The sequence below is a fragment of the Schistocerca piceifrons genome, chromosome 2, assembly GCF_021461385.2.
Source record: "Schistocerca piceifrons isolate TAMUIC-IGC-003096 chromosome 2, iqSchPice1.1, whole genome shotgun sequence".
Classification (NCBI taxonomy): Eukaryota; Metazoa; Arthropoda; class Insecta; order Orthoptera; family Acrididae; genus Schistocerca; species Schistocerca piceifrons.
The window spans coordinates 352131840-352156395 of NC_060139.1; the positions used below are offsets into that span (position 1 = coordinate 352131840).

The 24556-nt window shown below is 44.6% G+C and overlaps 1 protein-coding gene across 2 annotated transcripts in view; it reads right to left on the reverse strand.

Moving 5' to 3' along the window:
- The window catches only part of LOC124776969 (CDK5RAP1-like protein), a 125701-nt gene that overhangs the window by 19412 nt on the left and 81733 nt on the right, over window positions 1–24556 (reverse strand). For both annotated transcript variants that reach the window (XR_007015669.1, XM_047252210.1), the window contains exon 9: window positions 6037–6171. Coding sequence is in view for 1 of the 2 variants with exons in the window: in XM_047252210.1 (XP_047108166.1) it covers window positions 6058–6171 (114 nt within the window). In the remaining variant the exon portion in view is untranslated. The remainder of the gene's footprint in view (window positions 1–6036; window positions 6172–24556) is intronic.

A 24556-nucleotide genomic window follows, 5' to 3' on the forward strand; every position in this document is an offset into this window, starting at 1 on the left:
TTTCTGAAGGAGAGAAATTTGTTAACATCGAGTATAGGTTTAAGTGTCAGGAAGTCGTTTCTGAAAGTGTTTGTATGGAGTGTAGCCATGTATGGAAGTGAAACATGGACAATAAATAGTTTTGACAAGAAGAGAATAGAAGCTTTCGAAATGTGGTGCTACAGAAGAATGTTGAAGATTAGGTGGGCAGATCACGTAACTAATGAGGAGGTGCTGAATAGGATTGGGGAGAAGAGAAGTTTGTGGCACAACTTGACTAGGAGAAGGGATCGGTTGGTAGGACATGTCCTGAGGCATCAAGGGATCACAAATTTAGCATTGGAGGGCAGCGTGGAGGGTAAAAATCGTAGAGGGAGACCAAGAGATGAATACATAAGCAGATTCAGAAGGATGTAGGTTGCAGTAGGTACTGGGAGATGAAGGAGCTTGCACAGGATAGATTAGCATGGAGAGCTGCATCAAACCAGTCTCAGGACTGAAGACCACAACAACAACAGCTAGTAAGTGGTGGACTGCATACTGTGTGTGCATGTTTTGGATCTATGTGCAGATAAGAGAGGAGTAATGTGAGCACGGTGCATTAACAAGACACGATGATGATCGAATGATTTTACTTGCAATGGAGAGATTGTGAACATTTTAAAACCATTGCTGCTTGGAGATGATGTGGACTCCAGAGAAGAAGAGGTACGGATGACAATACTTTCACACCAGAACAAAAGAAGCTCGTTAAACAATTTCTGACTGACTTATTTACCCATGATATGAATGTCATACAATGGAATATCATGTAGGGACTAGCTATGAGCACATTATAAATGATCTGTTCACTCTGTATTGTAATGAGTTATGAGAATAGTTACATACAGAAGAGTTCTTTAAATCATGGCTACATGATTTTGTAGTGAGTTGCTAGAAAGTATGAGCTCTCTTACAGCCCATGACCTTCTGCAGATGAAGACAAAGTGCAGTGGTCAAGTCAGTGGCACTGTTTGGCAGGCTCACAGCATGAAGAAAATAGATGAAACAAAGGATCCATACATGAAATTGTTTGGAGCACATTTACCCCAAGAACCCATTATTAACATAACTCTTAAAGTTTAAACTATAAGAATACATTTCAAAGTTAAAACCAGTCACATATTAAAATGCACTCGCACAAGTGCGCGCGCGCCCACACACACACACACACACACACACACACACACACACACACTCCAATCACAAGTATTTAGATGATGTAAAAGCTATCAACACATTTAGGTATGTGCCGGCAGCAGCAACACTTGTCTTTGTAAGTGCTTGTGTAGAGATAAATAATAAATTTACTAGCAATAGATATTTAAGAGAATATTAGATAGGGAATAGATGTACTAGCGCATACTCTTAAGGCAGGTATGGATAACCTTTGTTGACCTGTGGGCCCGATTTACATACTTACTTAAAGTTGCAGATTGCTTGGTTATGTGATGCAACAGCAGTACTGCAGCACATAAAGTCAAAACTATAACATCCATGACATTACTCTTTATGGGGTAAGACAATGATATGAATAGCACTCCTTTCCTGACATGCCAATGAATTATGGCTCAAATCACACATTTTTTAGAGTACATTCATTTTATGTACACCACACCTTCAGATGTTTATATTTATTTCCATCTTAAGATGTTTAAATTTGTTTGTGTATCACAAACAGTTTCTTCACTTATGCTGCAAAATTCTACAATGCCACTAGAAAGAAACAATGTTCACAAAATGTAAATAAATGTCAACAGCTGAAGATAGGATGCCAGGCATCTTGAAATCTCATCAGGGAAAAATAAATTACCGTAGAAACACGTGCTAGCAGCACCTAATTCTTTATAAATTACCTTCAGTTTTAATATATGTGGAGTTCTGATATGTCCACAGCATATAAGAATTATCACTAATGTTAATAACTGAAATAACATAAAAACAAAATATGCACAGAAACACTTGCATGAAATTAACAACAAGTAGCACGGAACTTTACATGTGAACCTACAACAGATAACTAGTACTTCCACTAAATTATGATCCCTGTTGCCGTCATTCATACTGGCTGCAAACCCGAGGTGAGGAACACTGGTGGAAATATCTGAAAATGCATCCCGGCATAGTATAATTTGAATGTCTTGTTCTCCTCCCCCCAAAATTTCTTCCACAGGCTGGATTGAAACCAGATATGGATTGGGTTTGGCCCACAGGCCACCCAACCATGCTCTAAGTCATCTACAAAAGTTTTCACTCTTTTATAAACTGACAGGAAAAAAAAGAAGAGAAAACTGCAACACCAAAAAGAGCTGTGTGACATAAACGAAAGTTGGTAGACATGTTTCTACATCTGAAACATGATGTCTGTTCAAATTTCAAGCCAGTTGTATAAGAGAGGTGCTAGTAGCACTATTATGAGGATGCAAATCAGGTATGCTTTAAATACATGCTGTAATATATGTAAGTGTTGGTTATCTATCAGATTGTATGTGGTGAGCTGATGTTAGTCAAGAATGACTTTAAGGCATTAAAGATGCCATTATCGACACCTCATGGAATTTGAACAAGGCTACAAAAAGATGTATGTTCCTTCCACAATACTGCAGAAGGACTTGGCAGGAATGTAGCCACTGTATGTGGTTGCTGACAGCAATGGTCATGAGAATGTATGGTTGCAAGGCAAGCAGCTTCTGGATGGCCACATGGCACTACTGAGAGGGCAGATCACGGTGTTCGGTGTATGGCTCTGGCACATCGTACCGCATCTGCAGAATCAATTTGAACAGCAGTTGGTGCCAACATGCCACAGCAAACAGTTACAAATAATTTATTTTAAGGGCAGCTCCAAGTCAGATGTCCTGTAGTGTACATTCCACCGACTTAAACCCACAGTCATTTGCAACTTCAGTGGTGTCAAGCAGGAGCCCACTGGAGGGCAGGGTGGAGATCTGCTGTTCTTCCTGATGAAAGCTGGTTCTGACTCGGCACCAGTGATGGCTGTGTGATGGTTATGAGGAAGTCATACCCCAACTGCAAAACTGTGTGTCAGTCTGGTGATTTGTCCTGCCATGCTGCCATTCATGAGCAACACTTCAAGAGGTGTTTACCAACAGGAAACACTCACCCATATACCACTGTTACAACCTAACAAGCTCTACAGAGTGTCAACATGTTGCCTGGTCTGACCTACTTTATCACCAGATCTGTCTCCAATTAAGCACATATGGGACATAACTAGGGGACAACTCCAGCATCATCCACAAGCAGCATTACCCATTGCTGTATTGAGCAACCAAGTGTAACAGGCATGGAACTCCATCAAACAAACTGTCATCTGGCACATGCACAACACAATGCATGCACATCTCCATGCTTGTATTCAACAGTCTAGCAGTTACACCAGTTATTAATGTACCAGCATTTCACATTTGCAATGACTTACCTCTCACATACATCAACCGGTGGTACTGCAATGTTGATCACTCAAATATGTAATGTAGACAAGTAAGTATAAACATTTATTACAGTCAGTAACACCATCATTCACCCCAATTGCTACAATAAACTTTCCAACTACAACAGCTAGATGCTCTAAGGTGGCCATGGATCAAAGAAACAAAATCATATCACAAAACCAATAATTAACAGCTTTTCAGACCACGACATACAGTGCTATGCTCTAGGCGCAAATACTGAGCTGATTAAAAAGTCTATTAAATCTGAGTACAAGATAGTAGTTAATCTACCAAAAAATGAGTACTTTAGGAAATGATTCAGAGTTAGGAACTGATGAGATGTTTACAGAGCTTGTGACATGAATGGAAAGCGTAATAAATTCATTAATAAAGTTATTACATCATTTTAAAACTGTTTTCCTCCAAAATTAGTTCAGATTAAACAAAAACATGGATTACTCTAGGAATAAAGGTAACTTGTATAACAAAAAGAAAATTGTCAGCCAGGAACTGTTCCAACACTAATGATTTAACTCATTACTAGGAATACTATAGGCTATTAAGCAAAGTAATCCAAACATCTACGCAAATGCACTGTAAGACAAACACTGGAACATCAGGCAACAATATAAAAACAATATAGGGTATAGTGGAAGAGGACATTGATAGAACTACAAAGAAACTGGAGCAGTTTAAGAGTAGATGCCACAATGGTAACAGATGGGTGTAGTGTGGCAAATATCTTTAACACGTATTTTATATCTGTTCCTGATAGATAGTGTGAGATGGCTAGGGTCAGTAAGTAATGCCCAAGAATACCTGAGGCTAGCCTTTACAAGTAACTTCTTCAACACAAGTAACATACATAATAAATTCTTTATAATCAAAGCAGTCTAGTGGTTATGAAAAATGTCAAGAACTTTAATTAATGTGTGTTCTTGTGAGTTAAGTAAAATTTTAAGTTATCTGTACAACCACTGTTTTATCTCTGTAGCATTTCCTGATGTACTAAACATGCTGACATGGAACAACTGTTCAAAAAAGGGGATAAAGAAATGCCACCCTATTAAAGACCAATTTCACTTTTGTCACCATACTTGAAAATTTGAGAAAAGGTAATGTACAGACAGCTTCTTAACCATCTGACCATGAATAACATACTGTCAAAGACAGAGTTTGGGTTTCTGAAGAGTTCAGATACTGAGACGGCTATTTACACATACAACGAGAAAGTGCATCTGACTGCATGAACTACAACATCCTTTTAAGTAAATTGGAATACTATGGCGTCACAGGCAGTGCTGCAAAATACCTCATGTCATATCTTGAAAACATATGGTGTCACTGTGAGAGAACAGTTAATCAGTAAACTAAGCTGTCAGTCATCATTGGATTTGGAAGCAATTACATGTGGTGGCCCACAAGCATCCATCTTGGGGCCACTGCTTTTTCTTGTGTACATTAATGACCGCCCATTAGTTACACTGCCAGACACAGACTGTGTTTCGTTTGTAGATGATACAAGTATTGCAATACATAGAAAGTCTAGTATCGTTTCAGAAAGGCCCACTAATGCTATTTTCATGGACATTAATAACTGGTTTATAGCCAACTGAATGTCGCTGAACTGTGAAAAGATCCACTACGGTACATGCAATTCAGAAAATTTGAGAGTATACCATCCAGCATAGGCATAAATATGAGGAAGTTCAGACTGAAAAAATTGACAGTAGTAAATTTCTGGGATTACAACTTTGTAAGAAGCTCACTCAGAAGGAGCACACCATAGAACTACTGAAACGCCAAAACAGTTTCTTATTTGCAGTGTGAATGTTATCAGGCCCAGGTGAAATAAAATAAAAAAGCTGGCATACTTTGTTTACTATCATTCCACCATATTTTGGGGTAACTCTTCAAGCCAAACAAAAGTTTTCTGAGTCCAAAAACATGTAACACGTATTATTTGTATTGTGAATTCATGTGCACACTGTAGAAGCCTGTTAAAGGAACTGAGGTGCTAACTGTAGCTACTATTCTTTAATGGAATTTGTTACAAATAATAGTTCCTTTCCAATAAACTGCTAAGTTGACAAAATCAGTACAAGGAACAAGAAAAATCTACAAAAATGCTTAAAGGCACTTATTTTACTCAAAAAATGGGTCCACTACTGAAAAAACACATTTTCAACAATTTATCAGCAACCATAAAAAGATTAGTTAGAAATAAAGTTTGACATACTGAATGTATTATTTCTGTATTTTAATTAATATCACATAATATGAAACAAAACAAAAATCCAAAATGTTACACATCCCCAAGGATCTTCTCAATTTGTATTTATGGAACCAAAAATTCCTCTAACACAATCTAACCTATATCATTAAAATAGTTACTCATAATGTGAGTAGTCTCATTATTTAAGTATCGAGTTTCTGTATACTGTTGAGCTACCTACCAAAGACAAAACAAATACTTACAGACAACAGCAGTACACCAATATTTACTCATAAATCATCACATGCTGGTTTTAAATGACTCGTAACAAAAGAAAGAAAATCCTACCTGGAAAACATTGATCTCCTTTTAAGCCATTCCTGTATTTCTCTGCATATTCTCTCTACTGTCACACAGATGATTAACTAATGATGAATGATACAATGGATGACCTTTGAGGACCTGAGAACTAGCTTCTTCTATCTGGAAAAAATCATGCAAAATACTAAAATGATCTGAGCATTGTTGGAACATCTTTAGACACAAACATTGACAAAAGGTAACTTGAAGTCTAGAAACAACACTGCATACTGACCACTCACAAAATCTGGAACAAATGGGGGCAGTACAAAGAATTGTCTAGTTACAAGCATGGCAAAATTTCGATAAAACACATTCCCCTTCTTCAGTGCTTCTTAATACTTTTTGTATTCTTTTTATTTCTTCTATCTTTTTTAACAGCCAATAAACATAAGCCAGTTTTAAATTTTTTTTTTTTTTAATCTTTCTGTCTTAGAAAAATGAAACATTGAGAAGACTGTTACTCATGATAGATTTCAGCCAAAGACTTCTTCATCAAAGAAAACACAAACATTCACACAAGCAAGCATACCTCATGCAAATAACTGCTACCACCTCAGCTCTGACTGGAATGTAACTCCCACGTGAACAGCAATCTGAAGTGTGGTGGGGAAGGGTGATGGACAGCAATATAAGGGTGGGGGAGAGAAGAGTACTATCTGGCAGGGCATGCAGGGTCTAGGTGGTGGCCTGATGGGACTGCTCAAAAATGGTTCAAATGGCTCTGAGCACTATGGGACTTAACATCTATAGTCATCAGTCCCCTAGAACTTAGAACTACTTAAACCCAACTAACCTAAGGACATCACACACATCCATGCCCGAGGCAGGATTCGAACCTGCGACCGTAGCAGTTGCGCGGCTCCGGACTGAGCGCCTAGAACTGCTAGACCACCGCCGCCGGCGATGGGACTGCCAGGCACAGCATCAGGAGGTTGGGTGTGAGAGGTGGAAAAAAAAGGGGGGGGGGGTGGAAAAGAAGAGGAGTAAGGAGGGGGAAAGGATGGGAGAGTGCATTGGCAGAGAGTGACACAAAATTAGGGTAAGGGGATGTAAAAATGGAGGAGGTGACGGGACAGAGAGGGCAGAAACTGTTGGGCAGAGGGTGTGGGGACGGCAGGTTGCCATAGGCTGAGGCTGGGATAATTTCGAGAGAGGAGAATGTGATGTGACGTAAGGACAGCTCCCATTAGCACAGTTCAGAAAAGCTGGTGGTTGATGTGAGTATCCAGATGACCGGGGTTGTGAAGCAGCCATTGAAATCAAGCATAGTGTGTTCAGCAGCATGTTTTGCCACAGGTTGGTCTAATTTCCTCTTGGCCACAGTATGGCATAGGCCGTTCATACCAGTGGACAGCTGGTTGGTAGTTATAACAATGTACACTGCACACCCCACCACCTGATCCTTGCAGGCTCATCAGGGCACTATCTAGTCCCTGCAAGCCCCACCAGACAGCACTCTTCTCTCCCCCCAATCGATATCCCCCTTTCCAACCCCACTCCAGATTGCTACTCACATGATAGTTGCATTCCGGTCAGAGCTGCCAGTGATAGCAATCATGTGTGCAGGAAGTGTGCTTGATTGTGTGAATGTGTGTGTTTTCTTTGCTAAAGAAGACTTCAGCCGAAATCTATAATGCGTTACAGTCTTTTCATTGTACCTGCCAGCAAATCAATGGGTCATCTTTATGGTACGTAACAAGCTATCTTTTTTTGTAATATTGTTGATATTCCAGGATGTATACATGGACAAGGAAAAAATATTCCCAGAATTTTTCCAGATTTCCTGGTTAAAAATACACTTCTCACTGGATGAAAATATACTATACGAGGGTGAAAATATATTTTTTCCATGTTAAGTGACAGTACAGTTTTTTTGGAGTTGTAAGACTTTTCAATCCTTTGAATGGTAAAGGCTTTATACAATAGTGTAGATCTTCTCCATGGTTTTGGAAACGAAGTCCAGCAAAAAAAAAGAGAGAGAGAGAGAGAGAGAGAGAGAGAGAGAGAGAAGAACAGTGCATTCTGGACAGATCTTCGATGCACTGCAACATGCACATTGCATATTTTCATATTCCAAAAGTATAAATATGAAGTCCTTCAAATACAGCATGGTAGCTTTCGAAGCACTGAAATTGAGACTGTGATGCACTTTTGTCAGCCAATCATAGCTCATGTCATGTGATCTCACCAGCCAAAGTCAGCAGATATTCACAATATAGGACATACGACATAGTCAGCCCGGTGGGCAATGAAACCACAACCTTCAGCATTGGTGCACACTTACAATCAACCTCCTGTGAGAACCTCAAAGCAGCGAGCATGGAGGACACGGATGGGGACTGCACTTGGTGGGAGTGTGGGTCTACCGAGTCGTGCCAGGACGGTCCTTCCAGATTCCCCACAGAGTCTTTCGTTTTGCACATGTCTGAAAGAACAGGAACCATAAACTCATATAATTGATTTGTGTCAATGGCAATGAATCCTCCACCTTCAGCATGGATGCACAACTAAGTTCAACCTCCTGCAGCAATCTCAAATAGCAAGAATGGAGGACACAATGAGGACTGCGGATAGGTGGTGCTCGGTGAGAGTGTGGGCCAGCTGGGGATTGTGCCAAGATAGTCCCTGCAATTGCGATAAACTCTGTGTCTGGATGGTGCAGTGGTTAACACAACTGCCGAGTTTGCAGGATATCCTGGGTTCCATTCCTAGTCCGGTACATATTTTCACTTGTCACCGATGATTCCACATAAAAAAAGCCTCGATGCAGCTGACATCAATAATTTATTCCCTTTGCTTCGCTTTCTTTCCCTCCACTTTCACTGTACACAATATGGATCATGCAAAAGAAATAGTTTCCTTTTAGAACCTGATTACCATTAGTTACTGGAGCAACAAACCACTTGTAAAAAGATGCATGTCAATCCCATTTTCCGTGATGGGGCGTTGGATGGATTGATGCATATCATTACATATCTTTAATGCTGATGTTAATCTGTTGCAGACCATGAAAAACATTTTAAGACTGTGTATATGATATTTTTGGAGAATGTACACCTCTGCAGGAATCACTGTGGATTTGATGAATAGCAATCTTGTGAAATGAAACTTGCTTTGTTCGCTTATGAGATGCACAGGGTAGCAGTCAAAGGCATCCAGGTTGATGCCATGTTCCTTGACTTCCAGAAGGTATTCATTACATAGTGTCCACAAAGGAGTCTATACTATGTGAACTTTAATAATTTGAACAAAAACTATGAATTTTTAAGTTACACAGATGGTCTTCATTAGTGATGATGTTTTACTGTTGGTGGTCAAAATGTCCTCCATCAGCAGCGATACAGAATGTGCAATGCTGTAGAACAGATCAACATACGTAATGGTTGCTGCTGGAACGGATTCACAGGGAGTCACAATCACCTCTCTCGTGCCATCCTGCATGTTTCCTTGTGGCATAGACATTGTCCTTCAGAGTTCCACACAGAAAGAAGTTTAATGGCATTAGATTGGAAGATATTGTCAGAAAATTATCACTTTCCTGTCAGTGTATCCACCTCTCAACAAATGTTTCATCCAGGAATTGCCATACATCATGATGGTAAGATGATGGTGCTACACCGTTAGCCATTATGAACATGCCAGGGCCTAAACTACATCTTTGTGGTGACTTTAAAATGACAGTTAATTCACAAGCTTTGGTTAATTCATATCCAATTCCTTGCCTGGATGAACTTATGATGAAACTGATGGGCATACATCATTTTTCAAAACTTGATTTGTCAGAAGTATATGCTGCCTGATAAAAAATCATGTCAGCCCCCATCATCAAGGACCCTTTCCACAACCTTCATCTTTTGTCTCAGACCTCATGTTACTCAGGTCTTAAGTCCAATTTAGAAAAGTGACACTTCTTCCAACCTTCATAGAATACTTGGAACATGTTGTTTCTCATCTGCAGATTCAGCCAACAGTCAGTCAAGTTGCGGCTATTGTCACCGTTCCATGTCCAACAAATGTGAAAGAGCTCCAAGCACTCAACGCAAAGCTGTGTATTACCACAAGTTCCTTCCACAAGGTGCTTTAGTTTCCAATTCTTTAAATCAACTGCTTTAGAAAAGTGTGGCATCTGAGTGCATCCCTGCCTATGACCAAGCATTCAAGATTTTGAACAATGATTTGCATTCCGACATGTACCTGGCGACCTATCAGCCGGGACTTCCGTTTGTGAGTGCATTGGACACATCAGAGTATGGCATGAAGGCCATATGTTTCAATGTTGTACTAATGGTTCAAAACAGCCCCCCACTTTTGCGTAGAAAATGCTTAATGAAACACAGGAGAATTACTCTCAAACAGAAAAGGAGACTCTCGCTATTACTTATGCTGTGAAGAAATCTCATGTGTTTCTATATGTTAATTTTCATTTGGTGACTAATCACAGTCCATTAGCATCTCTTTTTAGGTGCACGGCACAACTGCCAGACAGACCATAGACCACAATAGTGGGTCCTGTTCCTTAGTAGGTATAATAATGAGATTCATTTTCACCCTACGGCTCAGCATTCAAATGCAAATGCTCTTTCAGGTTTTGATCAAGATGAAGCACTTTTTTATCTCAATGAGGAAGCTCGTTGAACTGTGGATGGATTTCCTATTACCAGCTCTCGCATCACTCAAGCCATCGCCTCTGACTCCACTCTTCATCAAGTGTGGAAATATGTTCAGCAATGGTGGCCTGAGTGGCCTACATCTCATGCATTGGATACCATCTGCAATTATTTTTTTCTGAGACACAGAGTCATGCTGATTGATGGTTTTCTCTTACTGTCCACAGACAACACTCTTCCACAGGTGGTCACTTCTGGCAACTTGCTGCTGTGACCCCCTTCACCTTATAAGCAGGATCACTGGGGCACCTTGAGCACGATGTTGGCTTGTCACCATGCCTGCCAGACCAGAATTGATCATGAAATTGAACATTTACTCAATGCTTGCTCTAACTGTGCAGTTTTTCAGGCCTCTCCACAGCAATGTTGTTCATCGTAGCCTGAGCTATCACGGCCGTGGGAGTGGGTCAATGTATAGGTTTCTGTACATAATCAGGTGGCACCCCATTACAGCAGATGCAATGGTGCAAACTCTCACTTGGATCTTCTCCCTTGTAGGCCTGTCTTTCTCCCTGGAAACCGGCAACAGTCCTCAATTCACCCCTCAGATTCTTTTCACAATTTTTGTGCACACCATGGTATTCAACATGTTTGTGCAACCTGTGCCAGTCTCAGCCAAAATGGGAGGCAGGACGACTTGTTTGCACTTTTAAGATGAAAATGAAGAAGTATATTGGTGACGCCCATGCAATGAAGTACTCACATGCTTTCTTTCTTACTTCCTACAGGTTCACTCCCATTGTTGAGAGGGGCCAGCATAGCTCCTGCATGGTTGTCAGCCACCCACAGTACTGAGTCTCCTGCTTCCCACTCCAACGCCCTTCCAATGCCGCACTCCATACCTGGGACTCTAAGCTGGATTCACGCAGTTGGTCAGTGCGAATTCCGAGTGTCGTCCAGCAAGGCTGGCACATCTTGACATTGCAAGCGAAAGGTAGGCTGGTGACCTGCCACCACATTCACCTCCACCTATGAGTGGAGAATTGGCCTTCACCACCTCCTTCCATCCCTTGAAGATCATCCATCCCTTCTGCTCCTGGTTCTCTTTCCTCACCTCTGTCCTTGATGACCCTTTCACTGATTCTGCCCCTATATGATGCTATGCCTTGTTCATCCTCCTCCATTCTCATTTCCAGCCCTCTGCTAGTTCATCATGGCCTGGATACGGACAGCCATACACAGCAGCCAGAGGCCCCACCGGAACAACTGGTGTCTCTTCTGCCAGAGCCATCCCCCACTCCAGAGCTCCAGGTAACTGTGATGGATCCTGTGCCAGCATTGGCACCACCTGAGGCTGGCATCCCACCAGCAGGTGTCCACCCATGGCCATCCCATCACCATACATGTCACCTTCAGCCTTATGCCTGAATACAGGCCAAAAGGGAACTCTTTGCAACACAGGGGGGCATCCACTGGCTGCACCACAGAAGAAATGGACATTGCCTTGCTGGGTACTGAGAGCTGTCCCATACTACAAGTTAGGGATTCTGGGGTGGCACCAGCTTACAGACACCCAACAAGAGGAGAGGACTCTGGTAATATGTAGTTATGACATCAATTGTACTGGCCCTTGCTGTCGGTCATAGGTCAACAGGATGTGAGGCAGTGGCCCATAAATGTCATTTGATCAGCCAATGCTGGCATATGGCAGCTAAGTTCATTCACCAGGAGATGGCACCTTCAGACAGTCTGGATGGCTGTGCCTCCAGAGCAGCATGCACATCCGCCAGCCAGTGGCACCATAAGGAAACGTCTAGCATTCTTGTATTTAACCCTGGAGCAGAGTGTTCACATTCTCATTCCGTACTGTTCCATGAGACAGCTAACTTCACTCCACTCGCAGATTACTGTTTGTCAAACTGGTGCCAATCTGGAAATGTGCATGGACGATGTGTTAAATATTCTTCTGGTTTTGGCATTAAAATAATTTGACTGGTGTTCTCTGCTGTGTGTGTTATTACATAGACTTTATGTACTGTCAACTCAAGCAGTCCTGAGAAAATAATTCGATCTGAATTTTACGAGTACAACAATGCCGATATTAAATGTCATGGTAATATTCATTGTCTGAAAGGTGCATAAGGGACTTCAGAAAACACATTTCTTTAAAATAATGCTAAGATGAGTAAAGCACACTTGAGTGGTTGTCATTTTATCCTTCTTGATGTATTAAAGTACATTTATGTCGTAAATAGTCTACACAGGTTTGCCGTCGGGTCACTTTGTGCAAATTCTACAATAATTCTTCAGAGCAACTGTCCGACATCTTCAGGTGGTTCAACCTTGCTCGTGGCTAGGTACAACTAACGGTATCCGCACACCGATGCCCCGTTTTTAGAACACACACACACACACAAAGAATGCGCAGCTGCAGAAATCGCAAATGCACAGTGATTTGTCATATTCAAACTCCCTCTGTCAAAAATTGCAGAGCAGCTCTACCTCGCGTGCGCTGTGCGCTGTGTTTGTCAACAGTGCGGCCAGACATTACTCACCAATGGCCGTACTAGGCCAGTGTTATGACAGGTCTGTTATCAAAGAATCTCGATTTTCGCGTCGTGATTTAATAGCAGCGAATGCAGGGTTCCAGGCTGTGCTCAGTTGAAATCCCGTATCCTTGTTGATGAGATTAGCAGATGTATGGATATGTATTGCTTCCTTAATGACGCAGTCCCAGAAAGATGATGCCAGGGATAAAACTTCCATCCTTTCATAAATCATACAATGTCCTGTATGAGGCAGTGTTACGCAATTGCCGACTTTTCCGGTTCACAAAGGTGTGTATGACGCTGATGTTCATCGCAGCATTCTTGTACTGTGCAGTATGTCTGGCCTATATATGCTGCCCCACACTGACAAGGAATCTTGTACACACCACATTTCCTCAGTCCAAGGTCATCCTTAACCGAACCCAACAGGTTTCTCAGTTTTGCAGATGGTTGAAAAACACACTTAATTCCGTATCTCCTGAGGACTCTTCCAATTCTTGACAACATGGCACCAAAATATGGCAAAAAGGCCAAAGTGGTGGATGTCTTTGTATCTTCATTCTGCTTCATAGATTGAACTCGCCTGGGCCTGAAGGCATTACGTATCTGTCTCTCAAAATAACCGTTTTGTTGGAACACTGTCTTCAAATGTTGTATTTCACCCGACAGGCTCTCAGAATCAGATACCACATGTGCTCTATGAACTAATGTACGTAATGCACTACCGCACTGTGCAGGATAATGACAGCTTGTGTCCCAAGGGAGAGGGAGAAAGCTAGTGACATCTCTGCGATGTTAGTTGTTCCCAAGTTTCCACAAAGATAATGGTAGTAGTTTTATGAATTCAAATACTCAATTGCAACATCACCATTTCTGAGTTTAATATCATTCCAGACTCTGACATTTTCATCACATTTGGATAAATTATGTAGATGTCAATTATAAAGGAAACACTGTACATGCCCAAGTGCTACAATAAGCAGCAAATTACAAGGTACTATTTTCTATCCAGAGCATGTGAAGAAACACTCTCTCTCTCTCTCTCTCTCTCTCTCTCTCTCTCTCTCTCTCTGTCACACACACACACACACACACACACACACACATTATGGAAAGGATAGAGTGCTACTCACCATAGTAACGATATGTTAAGTTGCAGACAGGCACAACAAAAAGACTGTTACACAAAGAGAAACATACATGCATTTACATAACCAAGGACACCTCTCACATATTTTTTGACTGTTATCTCTGGCTGCTCAGGCCAGACAAACTGAATGGAAGCAACAATCCATAGTGGAGTGGGTAAGGGGAGAGATAGCGAGCTATAGATGGGAGAAGAGGGAACAGTAGTTCTTGGTGAGGCATGCAGGGCCTATAGGTGGCAGACAAGGCTACCCAGTACAGTATAGGGAGGCTGTGAGGGAGTTAGGGAAGTGGAAGAAGGGAGTGGAAATGAAAGAAGCAGAGAAATGGAAAAGATGAGTGGGTGCATTGACAGAGAGCAGTGCACAGTGAGGGTGGGGATGTGAGCTGGGAGGAGGTGACAGGACAGAGGGGGAAGAAACTGTCGGGTGGAGAGCTATTTCCTATTCTAGTCCAGTCACAGACTTTTCTTACCCCATCAGAGGCCGGGCCACCTGTGAAAGCTGCCATGTCGTGTACCAGCTCTGCTCTAATCATTGCTCAGCTTGTTATATTGGTATGACTACCAACAAGCTATCAACCAGGATGAATGGCTACTGTCAAACTATAGCCTAGAGAAAACTGGACCACACTGTTGCACAACATGCTCGACTTCAATGGCTACTTTACAGCCTGAGTCATTTGGATGCTCCCCTCCACCACCAGCTTTTCTGAACAACAAAGATGGAGAGCTATCCATATGACAAGCACTTCCTCCTCCCGAAATCATCCTGGCCTCAATCTATGGTAACCTACTGTCCCCACACTCCCCACCCAACAGTTTCTGCCCCCTCTGTCCTGTCACCTCCTCCCAGCTTATGTCCCCACCCTCATTGTGCACTGCTCTCTGCCAATGCAGCCACTCAGCTTTTTACTTTCTCTGCTTCTCTCCTTTCTGCTCCCTTTCTTCCCTTCCCTCCCTACACCACAATCTCCCGATGCTACACGGGGTAGCCTTGTCTGCCACCTCTAGTCCCTGCACACTCCACCAAACAACACTGTTTCCTCTTCCTCTACCTGTACCCTGCTATTCCTCTGTATTCCCAAATCCACTATGAATTGTTGCTTCTATTCAGTTTCAGTCTGGCCTGAGCAGCCAGAGATGACAGTCAAAAAAATGTGTGAGGGGTGCTTGCTTGTGTAAATGTATGTATGTTTCTCTTTTCTGATGAAGGCTTTGGATGAGAGCTTAATGTGTCACAATCTTTTCGTTGTGCCTGTCTGCAACACAACATGTCATCTTTACGGTGAGTAGCAATGTATTTTTTTTTCATAATTGTTGGTATACCAACCTTGATTTTCCACAGTTACATATATCATGCACACAGACAATCTAACAACAGACAGATCCATTTTACAATGAAAGACTATGAATAAACACATTAAATGTTCATTACGTCCAATTATAATGTGGTACTACAATATGTTAATGTGGTCTCCAATCCAAAGACTGGATCAATGCTGCTCTCCACACCAGTCTATCCCGTGCAAACCTCATCATCCTTGAATAACTAGCAACTTACATTCATTTGAATTTCTTTTGTCCGGGGGGGGGATACAAACAACTGAGATTGAATTGTATATGGTACTCATCCCCCGGTCACTCTCTACAATTTTAATACCCCACACTTCACTCTAGCACCAAATTGACAATACCATCATTCCTCAGAATGTGTCCTATCAACCAATTCCTTCTTCTAGTTAAGTTGTGCCACAAATTACACTCCAATTCAATTCAGCACCTCCTGATCAGTTACACGATCTACAGTCTGTGAAACGAGTGATTGGTACTGACAGTTCAGGCTAGCAGATGGCAATGTTGCCAAATGCTCAGTCTCTGCTTGTACGCATTCTGTAGCAGCAGAAACAAAAGCGTTGATAACATGCAGCTCATATTTATATGCAAGAATTTATTTAAAGTTGCTACTTGTAATATATAATCTTGAAAAATTGAAAAGAATTATTTTGTATCTAATAAGCTGAAAAATCATGAAGTTATTTGACAAACATCACAATACAAATGAAAACTATTTTATCAAATTGTTGAACAATTACAGTTTTTGTTTCCTTTGCTGAATATTAGCAATATTAATTAGCTCTACAATGATCAACTACATAATTTATCAGTATATTTACAGTTATAATTTGAAAATAGTACTCACAATATGATGCTCACTCCTAACATTCGTGAGTGTGTTGTAGTTATGCTAATGGTTGGTTGGTTGGTTTGTGGGATTAAAGGAACCAGACTGCTACGGTCATCAGTTCCTTTCTCCAAAACTCGAAAACACCCACACAGAATAAAAACAAATAATGGAGACAACAACAGACGACACATCACAAGAAAGACAGATAGAGACCAGACAAAAGGAATTAAAATCACACAGTGTGTGACAGTGGTTGGCCAACCTTAGAGACAAAAAAGGAGAAGCCAACCACTGAGAGACACATTAAAAACTCAGTCTAAAATCGTAGGCCAAAGGCCACAATCAACACAAAAAACATAACAAACACTCAGATTAAATGATAAAAAAAACCCGACCGAATAAAACACTAAACTAAGCCTGCCATGGCAGTGTCATCAGTTAAAAGGGCAGGGAGCGTATCAGGCAGTGCAAACGTCTACCTGAGCACACTTAAAAGTGGGCAGGCCAACAAAATGTGGACCACCGTCAAAGCCAACCCGCATCGACATACAGGCGGGTCCTCATGCCGCAGTAAATGGCTGTGTGTCAAGCGGATGTGGCCAATGCGGAGCCGACAAAGGGCTACTGAGTCCCTGTGAGTGGCTCGCATGGATGACCGCCACACATCCGTCGTCTCCTTGATAGGACGGAGTTTGTTTGGCGTGGTCAGGTTGTGCCATTCAGTGTCCTAAAGTTGGAAAACTTTGTGGCATAAGATCGCTCGCAAGTCAGTCTCTGGGAGGCCAATTTCCAGAGATGGTTTGCTGGTGGCCTGTTTGGCCAGGCTGTCAACATGTTCATTGCCGGGTATCCCAACATGGCCTGGGGTCCACACAAAGACCACAGAGCGGCCACAACGGGCAAGAGTATGGAGGGACTCCTGGACAGCCAGCACCAGATGAGAGTGAGGGAAGCACTGGTCGATAACTCATAAACTGCTCAGGGACTCACTACAGATAACGAAGGACTCACCTGAGCAGGAGCGGATATACTCTAGGGCATGCAAGATGGCGACCAGCTCAGCAGTGAAAACACTGCAGCCAGCCGGCAAGGAACGTTGTTCGTAATGGTCCCCTAGAGTTAGAGCATAACCAACATGACCAGCAACCATCGAACCGTCAGTGTAAACAACGCCAGAGCCCTGATACGTGGCAAGAATGGAATAAAAGCGGCGGGGGAAGGCCTCCTTCGGGCCCTGTGACAATTCGAGCCGAAGGCAAGGGCGGGGCACACACCACGGGGATGTACGCAGAGGGGCGCGGAAAGGAGGTAGAAGAGGGAAAACCCAAAGCCCGGAGAGAAGCTCTCTGACACGGACCGCGATCATACAACCCGCCCGGGGCCGACGTTCTGGGAGACAGACGACCGACTGCGGGAACAGGAGACAATAATTAGGATGCCTGGGCAAGCTACAAACATGCGTAGCATAAGCGCCAGTAAACGTTGGCGCCGTAACTGCAGTGGAGGGACACCTGTCTCCACAAGTATGCTGTCCACAGGGCTGATACGGAAAGCACTAGTGGCAAGACAGATCCCGCTGTGAAGGATTGGGTCCAGCACCCGCAATGCAGATGGGGATGCTGAACTATAAGCCAGGCTCCCATAATCCAGACGGGACTGGATTAATGCCTGGTAGAGCTGTAAGAGGGTAGATCGGTTGGCGCCCTAGCTGGTGTAGCTCAAGCATCACAGAGCGTTAAGATGCTGTCAACACATCTGTGGGAGCCAAGTCAACCGGGCATCAAAAACCACACCCAAAAATTGATGTGTCTCCACCACAGCAAGAAGTCCGCTGGCAAGATAAAGCCACGGCTTAGGGTAAACTGTTCGTCGCCGGCAGAAATGCATAATGCAGCTCTTGGCACCCGAAAACTGGAAGCCATGTGATACAGCTCAAGACTGCACCTTGCGGATAGCGCCCTGCAGCTGACGTTCAGCAGCTGCAATGCCAATGGAGCTATAGTAGAGGCAGAAGTCATCAACATACAAGGAAGCTGAGACAGACAGTCCCACCGCCGCAGCGAGCCCATGAATTGCAATTAAAAACAGGCAGACACTTAGGACAGATCCCTGTGGTACCCCGTTCTCCTGAACTCTGGAGGAACTATGGGAGGCTGTGACTTGCATGCGGAAGGTACGATGCGACAGAAATTTTTTTATGAAAATCGGCAGCGGACCCCGAAGACCCCAATCATGAAGTGTAGACAGGATGTGATGGCGCCATGTCGTATCGTACGCCTTCTGCATGTCAAAAAGGACAGCGATGAGGTGCTGATGGTGCGCAAAGTCCATACGGATGGCCGACTCCAGGCTCACCAGATTGTCAGCGGCAGAGCAGCCTTTATGGAACCCACCCTGAAACGGATCCAGGAGGCCTTGAGACTCGAGTACCCAACTCAATCGCCGGCTCACCATCCGTTCGAGCAACTTGCAAAGAATGTTGGTGAGGCTAATGGGGCGGTAGCTGTCCACCTCCAAAGGGTTCTTGCCTGGTTTCAAAATGCGGATAACAATGCTTTCCCGCCACTGCGAAGGAAACTCACCCTCGACCCAAATACGGATGTAAAGGTTGAGGAGGTGTAGCTGGCAGTCCACTGAAAGGTGTTTCAGCATCTGACAGTGGATGCGATCTGGCCCAGGAGCTGTATCAGGGCAAGCGGCTAGATCACTGTGGAATTCCCACCCACTGAATGGAACATTGTAGGATTCAGGATGGTGGATGCGAAATGAAAGGCTCTGACGTTCCATCCGCTCTTGAATGGAACAGAAGACCAGTGGGTAATTCGCAGAAGCTGAACTCAGAGCAAAATGCTCTGCCAAGAGGTTTGCAATTACGTCGGAGTCAGTACAAACTGCTCCATTCAATGAGAGTGCAGGGACGCTGACAGGGATCAGATAGCCATAGAGGTGTCTAATCTTGGCCCAGAACTGTGATGGAGAGACATGGAGGCCAATAGTGGAGACATACCGTTCCCAGCACTCCTGCTTGCTTTGGCGGATAAGGTGGTGGGCCCACGCACACATGTGTTTGAAGGCGATGAGGTTTTCTATGGAGGGATGTCGCTTGTAACGTTGGAGCGCCCGCCGGCGATCTTTAATCGCCTCAGCAATCTCAGGCGACCACCAAGGCACAGTCCTCCGCCCAGGGGACCCAGAAGAACGGGGAATGGCAGATTCTGCAGCAGTAACGATGCCAGTGGTGACCGAGTGAACCAACACATCAACGACGTCATTAGAAAGAGGCACAATAGCGGCCATGGAGGAGAACAAGTCCCAGTCAGCCCTATTCATGGCCCATCTGCAAGGCCGGCCAAAAGAGTGACGCTGTGGCAGTGACAGAAAGATCGGAAAGTGGTCACTACCACACAGGTCATCATGCACACTCCATTGGACAGAAGGTGAGAGCCTAGGGCTGCAGATCGAAAGCTCGATGGCGGAGTACATGCCATCCACCACACTGAAATGTGTGAAGGCATAATCATTTAAAATCGAAAGGTCGAGCTGTGTCAATACATTCTCAACAGCGGCGCCTCGACCTGTTGCCACTGACCCACCCCACAGAGGGTTATGGGCGTTGAAGTCGCCAAGTAACAGGAAAGGCGGCAGCAATTGGGCTATCAGTGCACCCAGGACATGCTGCGGGACATCATCATCCAGTGGAAGATAAAGACTGCAGATGGTAACAGTCTGTGGCGTCCACACCCGAACAGCGACAGCCTCTAAAGGTGTTTGCAGAGGGACAGACTTGCTGTGAAGGGAGTGAAGGACATAGATGCAGACGCCACCAGATACCCTTTCATAAGCGGCCCGGTTCCTATAATAACCCCGATAGCCACGGAGGGCGGGGGTTCGCATTGCCGGAAACCAAGTTTCTTGCAGAGCAATACATATGAAAGGGTGAAGGCTGAGAAGTTGTCGGAGCTCAGCTAAATGGTGGAAAAAACCGCTGCAGTTCCACTGGAGTATGGTATTGTCCATGGCTGAGAAAGGCGTGAAGGGACTGGGGAGGCAGTTTACGCCACTGGGTCACTTGCTGCCACCGATTCAGTACCCGCATGAGTGACATCCATTGCATCTGAGGGTCCGGCAAGATCCAGCAGGTCTTCACCAGACGCCTGAATCTTTTTCTCCTTCTGTTTCTCTCGCTGTGCCTTCGGTGGTTCAGGCTGGGAGGGCTTCCGTGGGTCAGTCGCAGGGACGGACGACGACCGTGAGGCCCTACAACCAGCGGACGGTGGTTGTTTCAGCCACTTGCGGGTATCTGCTTTTTCGCTGGTCTGAACTTGCAGAGGGAGGTCCCCAAGGGACCCCTTCCTGGTGAGAGGAGTCGAAGAAGTTCGATGCTTCTCTGGCTGGGAAGGGGGAACAGATGTCCCCGATGGTTGGGGCGGTGTTGCTCCTGAAGTAGATGGAGCAGGAGCAACAGGGAGTGAAGTGCCCCCACCATCAAAGGGGCAGGTGTGGTCCTCTGGCTCTGAGAGCTGATGGTGTGTGGTGCAGCTATGGGAACTGTAGCAGGAGTGACAGAGGCGGCATAAGAGGACGTCATGCGTACTGGATGAAGTCATTCAAATTTCCGCTTAGCCTCAGTGTAGGTCAGTCGACCAAGGGTCTTGTATTCCATTATTTTCTGTTCTTTTTGAAGAATCTTAACAGTCCGGAGAGCAAGGGGGATGGTGCTCTCTGCAGTTGACACAGATGGGAGGCGGGGCACATGGAGTATCAGGATGGGATGGTCGACCACAATCGTTACATATGAGGCTGGAAGCACAGCAGGAACACATATGGCCGAACTTCCAACACTTGAAGCACCGCATCGGGGGAGGGATATATGGCTTGACATCACAACGGTACACCATCACCTTGACCTTCTCAGGTAATGTGTCACCCTCGAAGGCCAAGATGAAGGCACCGGTGGCAACTTGGTGATCCCTCAGGCCCCGGTGGACGCGCTGGAGGAAATGGACACCTCGTTGCTCTAAGTTGACGTGCAGCTTGTCATCGGACTGTAAAAGAAGATCTACACTCCTGGAAATGGAAAAAAGAACACATTGACACCGGTGTGTCAGACCCACCATACTTTCTCTGGACACTGCGAGAGGGCTTAACAAGCAATGATCACACGCACGGCACAGCGGACACACCAGGAACCACGGTGTTGGCCGTCGAATGGCGCTAGCTGCGCAGCATTTGTGCACCGCTGCCGTCAGCGTCAGCCAGTTTGCCGTGGCATACGGAGCTCCATCGCAGTCTTTAACACTGGTAACATGCCGCGACAGCGTGGACGTGAACCGTATGTGCAGTTGACGGACTTTGAGCGAGGGCGTATAGTGGGCATGCGGGAGGCCGGGTGGACGTACTGCCGAATTACTCAACACGTGGGGCGTGAGGTCTCCACAGTACATCGATGTTGTCGCCAGTGGTCGGCGGAAGGTGCACGTGCCCGTCGACCTGGGACCGGACCGCAGCGACGCACGGATGCACGCCAAGACCGTAGGATCCTACGCAGTGCCGTAGGGGACCGCACCGCCACTTCCCAGCAAATTAGGGACACTGTTGCCCCTGGGGTATCGGCGAGGACCATTCGCAACCGTCTCCATGAAGCTGGGCTACGGTCCCGCACACCGTTAGGCCGTCTTCCGCTCACGCCCCACCATCGTGCAGCCCGCCTCCAGTGGTGTCGCGACAGGCGTGAATGGAGGGACGAATGGAGACGTGTCGTCTTCAGCGATGAGAGTCGCTTCTGCCTTGGTGCCAATGATGGTCGTAAGCGTGTTTGGCGCCGTGCAGGTGAGCGCCACAATCAGGACTGCATACGACCGTGGCACACAGGGCCAACACCCGGCATCACGGTGTGGGGAGCGATCTCCTACACTGGCCGTACACCACTGGTGATCGTCGAGGGGACACTGAATAGTGCATGGTACATCCAAACCGTCATCGAACCCATCGTTCTACCATTCCTAGACCGGCAAGGGAACTTGCTGTTCCAACAGGACAATGCACGTCCGCATGTATCCCGTGCCACCCAACGTGCTCTAGAAGGTGTAAGTCAACTACCCTGGCCAGCAAGATCTCCGGATCTGTCCCCCATTGAGCATGTTTGGGACTGGATGAAGCGTCGTCTCACGCGGTCTGCACGTCCAGCACGAACGCTGGTCCAACTGAGGCGCCAGGTGGAAATGGCATGGCAAGCCGTTCCACGGGACTACATCCAGCATCTCTACGATCGTCTCCATGGGAGAATAGCAGCCTGCATTGCTGCGAAAGGTGGATATACACTGTACTAGTGCCGACATTGTGCATGCTCTGTTGCCTGTGTCTATGTGCCTGTGGTTCTGTCAGTGTGATCATGTGATGTATCTGACCCCAGGAATGTGTCAATAAAGTTTCCCCTTCCTGGGACAATGAATTCACGGTGTTCTTATTTCAATTTCCAGGAGTGTATATGGAAAATAAAGCCCTGGACCATATTTAAGGTTTTATGTGGGGTGATAGTAACAGAAACATCCCCCAGCTTCGTACAAGTGAGCAAGGCCCATGACTGGGCAGAGGATGCTGTTTTTATTAAGACTGACCCTGACTGCATTTTGGACAAGCCCTCCACCTCCCCGAACTTGTCTTCTAAATGTCCTACAAAGAACTGAGGCTTCACAGACACAAAGGATTCCCCGTCAGCTCTGGTACAGACGAGATATGGAGGTCAAACCCGACAGGGGACCCTCACATAAGGCCGAAACGTTTGAGACTGCTTTTAGTCGCCTCTTACAACAGGCAGGAATACCACGAGCCTATTCTAACCCCAGAACCTGCAGGGGGGTATGCTAATGGGAAACCACCACTGTCCTTACTATCAGAATCTGATTTAAAATAGTCTTCTGCAGCACTGCTTGTACTCCCAGTTGTATAATTAAATTTTCTACTCATTCTTCCATAATGCCTTCATTTCTGGCTGCCTGTCTGGTGACACTTTCAGTACTGTTCACAATGGCACTGAAGTGACAATGGTATGGAGGAAGCAGAACAATCTCATACCTGTGCCTTTTGGCAATCTCATCAATTATCCATGTCAGAGATTGTGGTCTCTTTTGTGCCACAATTTCAAGTAATTCCGCCTTCTTCATATCTTCTCTCAAGCCCACTTTTCTTTGTTTCAGCCATTGAATAATATCTCCTTTTTTCATTGCAGAAGTTGACACCCTATTGTTAACAATGGAATGATAAGGGGCATTGTCCATGATGATCACTGATGGACTTGTCAGATTCGTCATAAGCGATGTTTCGAACCACTTTTGAAAAACCACAATTTTCATCTCTTTGTCGTAATCACCTGTCTTTTTTGACCAGAACATTAACAAGAAGTTCGGCACAAAACCAGCTGATATACCTGCATTCACCCTCTTCTTCCAACAGACACTACCGTGGTCCCCTCGAGCTTTCCATCACTCAGCCTCTGCATAATGAATGGTTAGCATAACCCATGTTTTGTCTAGCCACACTACATTTTCGAATCTCACACCCATGAATCTGTATAGAAATCTGCATCATCATGTGACTGCATCCACCTGTTCCATCAATATGTTATGTGCATTAAACACTGAACAGCTGAAGTCTATATCTTTCAGCATAGTACATAATGAAATTTTGCTTCCTTCAAAAAGACTGTCTTTCTGAAGTGACTCAAGTAATTTAAATAGAGTGGGATGTTCCCCTCTCTTATAATAGCCATATACACAATGACGAAGAGCATCTTTCTGAAAATTGTCCAAAGCTGTCACTTGCTTCTTCCTTGGTTGCTTCTTTTCTGATGTATGCAGCCTTGTTGTGCCACTAACACCACAGTCTATACTGTACTGTTTTTTCCCTATTGTTACAACAATGTTCTTGCTTATTTTCAATGCTGGTGCAGTTTCCTTAAAAACCTAAGCAACAGGAAATAAGGGCTCACCTTTTTCCTTTTCTTTTTCAAAGTAGTCCC